The sequence below is a fragment of the Pteropus vampyrus genome, unplaced genomic scaffold (assembly GCF_000151845.1).
Source record: "Pteropus vampyrus isolate Shadow unplaced genomic scaffold, Pvam_2.0 Scaffold23, whole genome shotgun sequence".
Taxonomy (NCBI): domain Eukaryota; kingdom Metazoa; phylum Chordata; class Mammalia; order Chiroptera; family Pteropodidae; genus Pteropus; species Pteropus vampyrus.
The window spans coordinates 10,364,553-10,373,468 of NW_011888804.1; the positions used below are offsets into that span (position 1 = coordinate 10,364,553).

The 8,916-nt window shown below is 45.5% G+C and overlaps 2 protein-coding genes across 2 annotated transcripts in view; one reads left to right on the forward strand and one right to left on the reverse strand.

Moving 5' to 3' along the window:
• The window catches only part of PI4KA (phosphatidylinositol 4-kinase alpha), a 129,322-nt gene that overhangs the window by 66,630 nt on the left and 53,776 nt on the right, over positions 1 to 8,916 (forward strand). The gene's annotated exons all lie outside the window — the stretch shown is intronic.
• SERPIND1 (serpin family D member 1) overlaps positions 193 to 8,916 on the reverse strand; it is an 11,063-nt gene continuing 2,339 nt past the window's right edge. The window contains 4 exon segments of the mRNA XM_011355940.2: positions 193 to 591; positions 1,285 to 1,429; positions 3,196 to 3,469; positions 7,205 to 8,088. Of these exon segments, the coding sequence (XP_011354242.1) occupies positions 400 to 591; positions 1,285 to 1,429; positions 3,196 to 3,469; positions 7,205 to 8,088 (1,495 nt within the window). The 3' untranslated portion in view covers positions 193 to 399.

Genomic DNA, 8,916 nt, shown 5'->3' on the forward strand with positions numbered 1-8,916 from the left:
GGAGCTGAGGCAGTGATGCTAGCACTGGGGAGCGGTTGCAAATACAGATGAAGCTTTGTTTGCCTGCCCGCCACTCACCTCCTGCTGTGCAGACTGGTTCCTAACAGGCCACTGACCAATACTGGTCTGCTGCCCCCGGGGTATGGGGACCCCTGCCCTAGATAACAGCTGAAACACTACAAGTACATTAACTTCTGTGAACTGGCAGCATTGTTTACTATGCAGAATTGATTCCAGTGAGCTTCTCGGTTGTTGGTAAATTTCTTCTCTCATATGGGCCTCGATTTCAGAGTGGTAGTGTAAACCACAAAGGTCATGATGCCAAAAATCTGTTCTCATTGTTAGAATGGAAACAATTACAGTGCTCCCAGAACACTTGAGACACACAGACCTTCACCTTTAAGACTTGGTGGGGTTGGCAACCCTCCCCATGAAGAGCAGGCAACTGGTGCGGTGCTCGTAGACGAGGAACAGGAAGGGGCGGTCAGCAGTGAAATGGACTTGGGTGGACAGTGGCATGAAGCCCACCGCGGTCACGGCGGCAGCTTGAGTGCCCTCCTCATTCACCGTGATGGTACCTTGGTGTTTGAACTGTTTCAAAATGGAAAGGAAAGTTGTCACATTCCATCAGTTGGCACACAGAGGGATAGAAAATATGGTGGAGTCCCATCTCATTCAGGGAACGGATCAAAAGACCACATACAAGGTACAGACCACTGCTGGTCAGAATAACTCTTGAAATGCTCCCTAATTACCTGTCAGGTATGGTAATTATATTTAGAAGCCACGTTATTTAAAACAGTACTCATCTTTAAACTAGCATCTTAGTCACTCTTGCTGGTGGTCACAGTATAAGCAGTCTGTGAGCCAAGACAACCTGCAGGCCCCATGTCCTGGGGTGTGCTGCCATGAAAAAGATGGGGCCTGGATCTGCACATTATTTGGACTGATGTTCTTTTTTGTGGAGTGCCTATCATTGGTGTGTTAAGTTCAACATGCAGGTGGTGCAGTGTCTGCATGTGTTTAGCAGGTCTTTCACGATTTAGCTGGGAGTGGCTATTTCACAAAGTGGAGCACATGCTTTCTCGCTCTTTGGCATCAGCAGGAATGGGGCTCACCCTCAGGCTGCTCCATGAGACAGACCACCCTGCCCGCTCAGTATCTGGTAGACACAGAGGGAGCAGACCCAGTACCCATGAGCTGTGCAGCCAGGCCAGGCAGCAGGGAGGCTTTGCTGGGGACAGACCCTGGGGATAGGTGCAGAGGGCGGAGAAGGGAGGTTACCAGGTTCATGGTGATTCTTTGGTCTGAGATGCTTGTCATGTTGCTGTTTTCATCAAACAGCGCTGTGACCCCCATTGACTTCAGAGCCTCCACCAGGTTGTAGTTCTTCTCCAGCTTGAATTTAGGCAAGAGCACCTCTCGCGTTCTAATCAGAGAAGAAAAGGAGGCCCAGTTTTATGAGCCACAAGTTACAAAAGAATCATGTTTCTTCTTCAAAATTGATATAGCACTTGTTAATATCATATCCTGGTACTGTCAGTTTAGAATTTTGTAAAGACCATCCCATTGTAATTCCAGTTACAGAAAACTGAGGCGTGGGTACTGCTGTGTGGTCATTTCCTCCATACCATGTGGTTCACGTCCTGTCTTCCAGGTCAGCAGCAGAACTTTACTGGTTTATGGTTTGAGAAGGTATCTAAAATCCCTTGTTTGGGTCCCTGATTTCAGGTGTTTCTTATTTTATTAAGGAGTTGAATATCTGGTCAGTGTACTTTAAAAAAAAGAACTCTTTATATACCAGACAGTGCCAAGCATTCTGTCCTTGCCACAGCTCATTCAGTCCTTAACTGGATGAACAGCAGCAATAGTGCTTTTGGGCCAAATCTACCCCTCCCGGGGGTAAAGAGATGTCATATGTCTTCCCCGCTTCCCAAGAGCTTGCTTTCCTGTTAGCGAGCCAAGATGCTCATATGTGAAGCAGTGAAAACAAAAATTGGTATGTTAATGTCTGACCAACTAGAACAGGTCTATTAAAAGAGAGGTATTCCTGTGGCCTAGAAGGTGGCCTACAGCTTGAGAGATGCGTGGGCTCACTGAGTGAGCAAAGGCCTAGAGATAGTGTGTGGCTGTGGTCTGGCTGGGGTGCAGGAGGGCAGTGGGCAGGAGGGGAGGGGAAAGGAAAGGAGGAGGTGAGAGAGAGCAGAGCAGGCTGGATTGGGCTGTGTCTGTGGGCCAGGCCGGGAAACTGGGCTGTGTCCAATGGGTGGGGGTCCACAGAGAGTTTATGAGAAGAAGTAGATGGAGATGGTGTCGTCGGAATGCTGTTCTGGTGGCTAGTGCTGGAGTGGACTGAGGAATGGAAACAGACAGGCTGGTTAGGCCTCCCTAGGCTCAGGGTAGAAGGTCATGGATAGTGAGGTCAGGTAAGAGACAAGTACAGAGGGATATTTTTAAGGAAAAATTGACAGGGCTTGATGACTAATTGGCTACCTGGGTAAATACTTTCCTCTAAGAGCCTGCTTTTCAGTTTATTGCATTTCTTTGTATTCTTGTCCTGAAAGGAGATTCACACCAGATTCACCTCTTAATATGGGCCTAGCCAGCATACAGTGAAACAGAAATGTGACTTCTCCATTTTCTGCCATGAGCCAAATAATAATGTTAGTAAATATTTAAAACCTGTGGTTTTGACTATGGAGTAATAAATAACAATAGAGGAAAATCATGAATGACATGTCCTTAATGAGTTAAGAACACCTCAGGATTTCTTGGGGAGGGAGAGGGGAAATTTCATCTTTGTTGGACACCTCCCAGGTTCCAGGTGCTGTGAGGAATGCTTGACATTGCTTTTCTATATATTTCCTCCAGCAACCTTGGAGACTTAAGGGATCATGCCACTTTTACAAGCTGGGACTCAGAATCAGAGCCAGGATTGTTTCCAAGCTGGATCTTTGTCACCTGTGCCTAATTTCTGAAACTCACTATGGAGAGCAGATGTGTTTCTCACAGATATTCTGATTGCCTCTCACCGAAAGAAATTTGAGCTGAATTAATAGAGTGGCCCACTGTGGCAGTTCCTGGGTATTCATAATACTTCTCCTTTTTTAAAAAAATGACCAAGGTTCCACTATTCCTGGGCTCCCTCAGGATCCGGGAAATAAAACAAACAAACAAACACTCAACCCAAAGTACCTGTTTGTCATGCTTTTCTGCCATCTCTCCACCACCTGGGGTGTCAGCTGTGTCTCGAGGGTCTTCATCCCAGACAGCTTATGTGGGACCACAATTAGCATGCTGATGCCCCCCACATACTCCAGCTGCAGGACATCACAGTCCAGCTCCTGGTCATTTGCCACCAGGAAGTTTCCCTTGGTCTGCATCATGGAAACCTTGACCACCTCTCGCTCATTCAGCCGGAAGTTGTGGTTGTGTGTCATTTCTGTTGGGAATTTTTTCACCCATGATCCTGTAAAGTCAACAGGAACAAGGCTTTTTTGAAAAGTTCTTTTAGAGCCATGGTCCTCACATGTAACATGCATCGGAAGCCCCTGGAAGGCATGTTCATACATCAGGTCCCACTCCCAGAGTCTTTGATCCCGAAAGTCTGGGTTAGGCCAAGAACTTGGATTTCTAATAAGTTCCCAGGTGATGCTGATGCCCCTGATCTGTAGATCACACTTAGAGAATTACTGTTTTAGAGGATTCTACGATGGTCAGAATGCTAATAACATGCTTGCAGGAAGCATGATAATGATGGAGAGATTAAATAGACCAGAGTAGATTCTGGGTCAGATTCTTACACTAACTAGTTATTTGACTTTAGCAAGACACCTAACTCGCCTGGGCCACCACTTGTTCATCTGTAAAATAAGTAGCTTTGAGTTGATGGCAGCTCTGTTTTGATCACTTCCATCCCTCACACTCTGCAATTCTGTAGTGACTAGCAAGATGCATTGGTGATGATGCAATGCTGCCATCAAGGTCTTTGCTTTTGATTTGGGTGCAGTGCTGCATATCCAGGAAGAAGCACATGACTATTTCAGCTCCAAGATGCTAGTAGCTAGTAATGATGGATACTTGAGAGTTGAGGCCTGGCAATGTTGTAAGTACCTTTCCTGTACTAACTCGTTTTCTCTAGCAACCATATGGGGGTGGGTGGGTACTTTTTATTATTAGTCTCATTGTACAAATGAGGAAACAGGCACAAAAAAGCAAAGTAACTTGTTCAAGGTTTCCAGCTGGTGGGTTTAACAGCTGGATGAGATAAGCAGACAAGTCTTTGGGAGGAGGTTTAACTACCACCTGCCTCTGTAGTTAGATTTCCTCCTCTCTGAGCTGGCCTTCGCCCAGGGCTTCTCAGCACTATTGACGCTTGGGCAGTTCTCTGTAATGGGCAGCTATCCTGTGCATTATAGGATGTTTAGCAACATCCCTGGCCTAACTTCTGAAACTATCCCCTAGATGCCAGGAGTGCTTCCCTCTCTTCTCCAGATTGTGACAACCACAAATGTCTCCTAACATTTGTCCCGAGAGCATAATTGTCCCCGGTTGAGAATTACTGCTCTTCTGGTCATGCCGGAACTGTCTCGTGTCTCCCAGGGTTCTTTCCTTTGACTTCCTGCTGAAGCCAAACCTCTCTTTTTATTCTGCTTTTTAAAGTGGGTATAACATTTGAAATTAAAATCAGATTAGTAACAAATTTGGGAACTAGAAATTAAAATTGCTCTTTTAGACTTTCTTCTTCTTTGGTAAGCATCCATGAAAGATTGAACATTACTAGTATTTCATCCCTCTGATTCCCAGGACTAAATTAAGTGACCTTTCTAATATGATGGGATAAAGAAGCACATATATTTGCCACCTTTACAATTTAGTGAGACACTGGTTATTCAGTTTAGGAGATTATAAACTGATTGTCCTGTTTCTCCAGCCCTTTTCTGGTGAGAATGGCTTGCTGCTGTGTGTTTCTGCCTGCTCCTAAATACCTAGCGAGCTTTATTCAGAGGCTCTAAGGGCCCAGGGGTGACCCATAGACCAATAGAACTGAAAACTTTGGTGCTGCCCAAATGGCTTCCATTGGCCTGTTCTAAAGTCATTCCTAAACGGAAGTTAATTGCTTGTAGAAGTAAAATAAATGTCACTAGCAATATCATATACACTTAATAATATTGGAATCTACAGTTTTACTCATTCAGGTTCATTGAGCTTTTGCCACATGCCACACACTGGGCTAAATGTGGCATCAGCATCACTACCTCTTGCCAGTGCTGTCCATGGCCCTATCAGAGTAGGTGTTATTATCTCCATGATAAAAGTGAGGAAATAGAGTCACAGAGATGGTGAATGACTTACCTGAAGCCACACAAATAAGGGGTGGTAAAGCCTGGGCTTGGATTGCAATTTACTCACTTCCAAAACTTGTACTGATAGCCAGTAGCAAAAAGGATATGTCTGTGTTCATATATACAGGTTTCCCCCACTATCTGAAAGTAGAGCAGGCCTGTGAAAACTTTCATAAGCTGAAATGGGGTAAAGCGAAGAGTACCTATTTTCTTTAACTGAAAGAAATCCAAAGAGGATTTTTGCCTTTACGAAAAAAGCTGTTACTGTTTTAACGTAGGTCTTTTTTAAAAGCAAAGTGATGTAACGCAAACTCGCGGAAAGCAGGGGATACATATATAGTGTGTGTCTGTCTGTCACAAGCCTGTTAGAGCCTCAGCCTTTAATTCCACCCACCATGAGGCCAGCGTTGTGCTGAACCTTTTACGGGAGGAAGCCCAGGAGCCCGCCTCAGCCTCCATGCCATTCCTGTGGGCTTGGCTTTTTCAGCCCTCTTTTTGCCCATCTAGCAGAATGTCTGCCTGGCACAGCTGTTGGAAGGCCTTGGCACAGGCTCAGAGCGGTGTATTGGCAGGTTGGGAGGGGGAGGGCTGGCCCCAAACAGCAGCCAGGAGAGGGCCTCAGTCCTTTACCTCTGTGGGCTGCTATAAACAGCACTAAAGCTAACTGCCCAGGAAGGGGGGCCTCCCAGGCCTTGGGGACTGACCCTAGATGGTGCCCACTAGTTCTTGATAGTAGAGAGGAGAGTGGTTTGTGTCACAGCAACCATTTGTGATGCTGACTCATTCCTTTTCTCTGCCCTCCAGCTCTCTAGGCTTATAGAATGACGTAGAGGTTTCTTCTGGTTCAGGTTCCAGTGAGGGCATATTAAAAGAGGTTTGGATTTTACAAGCCATCCCTGCCCATTTATTTCTAGGACTCTAGGGGTCCTGTGTGTGTATAATGAGTTGGGGTATCCTCTTTAAAAAGTGCCTTGGTGCATAGTCCAGAACAGTTGCTCTAGAAATACTGGTTTATTTCCTCTACACCTGCCCATTAGTGCAGAAGTGTCCCCAAAAGAGTTATAGGTGTTAATGTGAGTTACTCAAGCTGAACAGTTTTCAGACACCTTTCTTCTGCGTTTTATTCATATTCTTGCTTACTAATAATTGGGCAAAGAAATGAAAAAAAAAGAAAACAAAAAACCTGGGGTGCCTCCATAGTGTAGCGGTTAACAGGTCTGCTTTACACGCAGAAGGTCCTGGGTTTGCCCCCCAGGTAGAGCCACAAACCATACCCTGGGTGCACCAGCGCCAGGCCCCGGGTGCATGCCGCGAGTGTGTGGGAGGTGACGCCCCGCCTTCAGAGATCCAGTTCTTAAGGGGAAATGGCAACATCCATAGGTCAGGGGTGGAAGTGGCAATGGGGAGAAGTAAAGAGGGGTAAAAAAAAAAAAAAAAACAGGCTGACCAAATGCTAAAAAGTTTCTCGTGTTATTTTTTCCAGTTTAGCAAAGTACTAGAGATGGCCTACCTGGGGTGACACCCTGGTTCTGCCTCTAATTAGCTGTGCATGTGGAGTGTCATTTTACTTCCCTGTACCTTGATGACTCCATTTGAAAAATGAGGACACTAATAATAGTTTTGACCTCACAAGGTTGTGGCGAAGGCTCAGTCAATGTAAAGCATGAAGTTAGGGCTCAGTAAGCATCCGCTTCTATCGTCACTTCATCACGATCTTCCCTGTCCCTGTGAGCTGAACTTATATCTTGGTTTCCTGGGTAAATCAGAGCTAGAATACAGTTCTTGGTATTCAGTCCACCTGCATGCATACTAAGAGTATGTTGTGACTTTGCTTTGAGAAACATAAAGCTATTTCTTACCTTTAAAGTAGATGCAGTTTAGAATCATCATCTGAGTGGCTGGGTCTATATTCTCCAGAGCATCTTTGATGAGTCCCTTGGTGAGCTTCAGGATGTGGTTGTTGGTTTTCGATATAAAGACAGGGTCTGAGAAGTCAGCTGCTTGGGCCTCAGCAAAGTAGTATTCTTTGACTTTAGTTTTGAAGTCATCCAGGATTGGAAATTGCTTCTGAACAAAAAGGTCATTGACTGACCGCAGTGTGTACCCAAAGTTCCTCCTGAAGAGGCGATGAGTCAGTTTACGGAAGAGATTGTGAATGGTCATGATCTCGTACTTGCTGCTGGCATTGACAAAGTCTTTAAAATGCAAAACTGAGTGCACTTGTTCATGAGTCTCCCCCTGCAGGCCCAAGGAAATCATACCCATGGCAGTAGAAATGCCCACAGGGGCTATGAAGATGTTGTCGGAAGTACTGGTCTGCTCCTTCAGTGCTCGATAAAGGTTGAAAGCAAACTTTGCGTTGAGGATGTTAAGACGCTGGATCCGGCTCTTGCCGTGGAAGAGCTGGAGGATGCTGCCAAAATCTGTTGGCAAAACCACATCGATGATGTCAATGTAGTTATCATCTTCACCGAATATCTTCTCAAAATCCAGATAATCCTCATCCTCTTCCCCCTCTGTGATCCAGTCGTTGGTGACTGTGTTTTCCTTGTGGAAGTCAGCAGGAAGAAGGGGCATGCTCAGGTTTTTGCTATTTAACTGTCCCCATTGGGGATCCACAGACTTAGAACTCTCCCTTCCTTTCTCAGGCTGATCCACCAGGCTGCTGTTCCCACACACAGATGTTAGGATGAGAGAAATAATGAGGGATTGGAATGCACATATCATTTTGGCAGAGCTAAAGCTAAGAGGAAAAATACAACATGTGAGAGGCAGCCTGGCAGACCCCACCTCACCTCTGCAGTGCCTCATAGTGACTCCCCATGGCTTTGACCCAGAAAGATGCCCTGGAAGCCCCAGTCCTTAACCATTTTAGTACTACGGACTTTAAGAGAATCTGGTAAAGATAAACAAATATTAACATTATGTGTGGGCTTCATAAACCTGCCTGAAGAATTTAAGGAGCCCTAGATGAGAATCCCTTCATTAAAAGCTTGCAAAACTGTAACCATCTAAAATCATGGAGGCTCAGGGGCCCTGGGGGAATTACTTTTTCATTCATTCACTAAACTTTGTCTCCTATCTTCAAATAACATATTAGGCTCTGGAGGCATGAAGGTGTCCTCCACCAAGGTGGGAGACAGATGTGCACTAAAGCGAGGGGCTCCAAAGTGGGGTGGTATGCAGAGCTGGGGTGTGGCTCTGCCACCTGCAGTAGGAGTAGGAGTACCAGGAGTGTCAGGAAAGCATCACCAAGAGGTGGAGCTTGAGTAGAGATGTTGAAAAATGTGTACGAGTCAAGCTTTCTAAAAAAACGTATTCTAAAGATATTTGAAGTTTGTGTAGTCTTGTAGGGTTAATTTGCACAAGATTTGGAACTTGTCTATAATGCAGACCCCCTCCAGGCCTAGTGAAATGTGATTGGTGGCCTAAAATTGAGTTGGAGGCTCCAAAGCTAGCAGGTGTACCTTTTCTCCTTTCTACCTTAGTTGGCTCCTACTGCTGCCAGGAGGAACTAAATCTTTTCTACTTAACTACCTCTAGCATGAAATTAAAAATAATCTCACAGGCG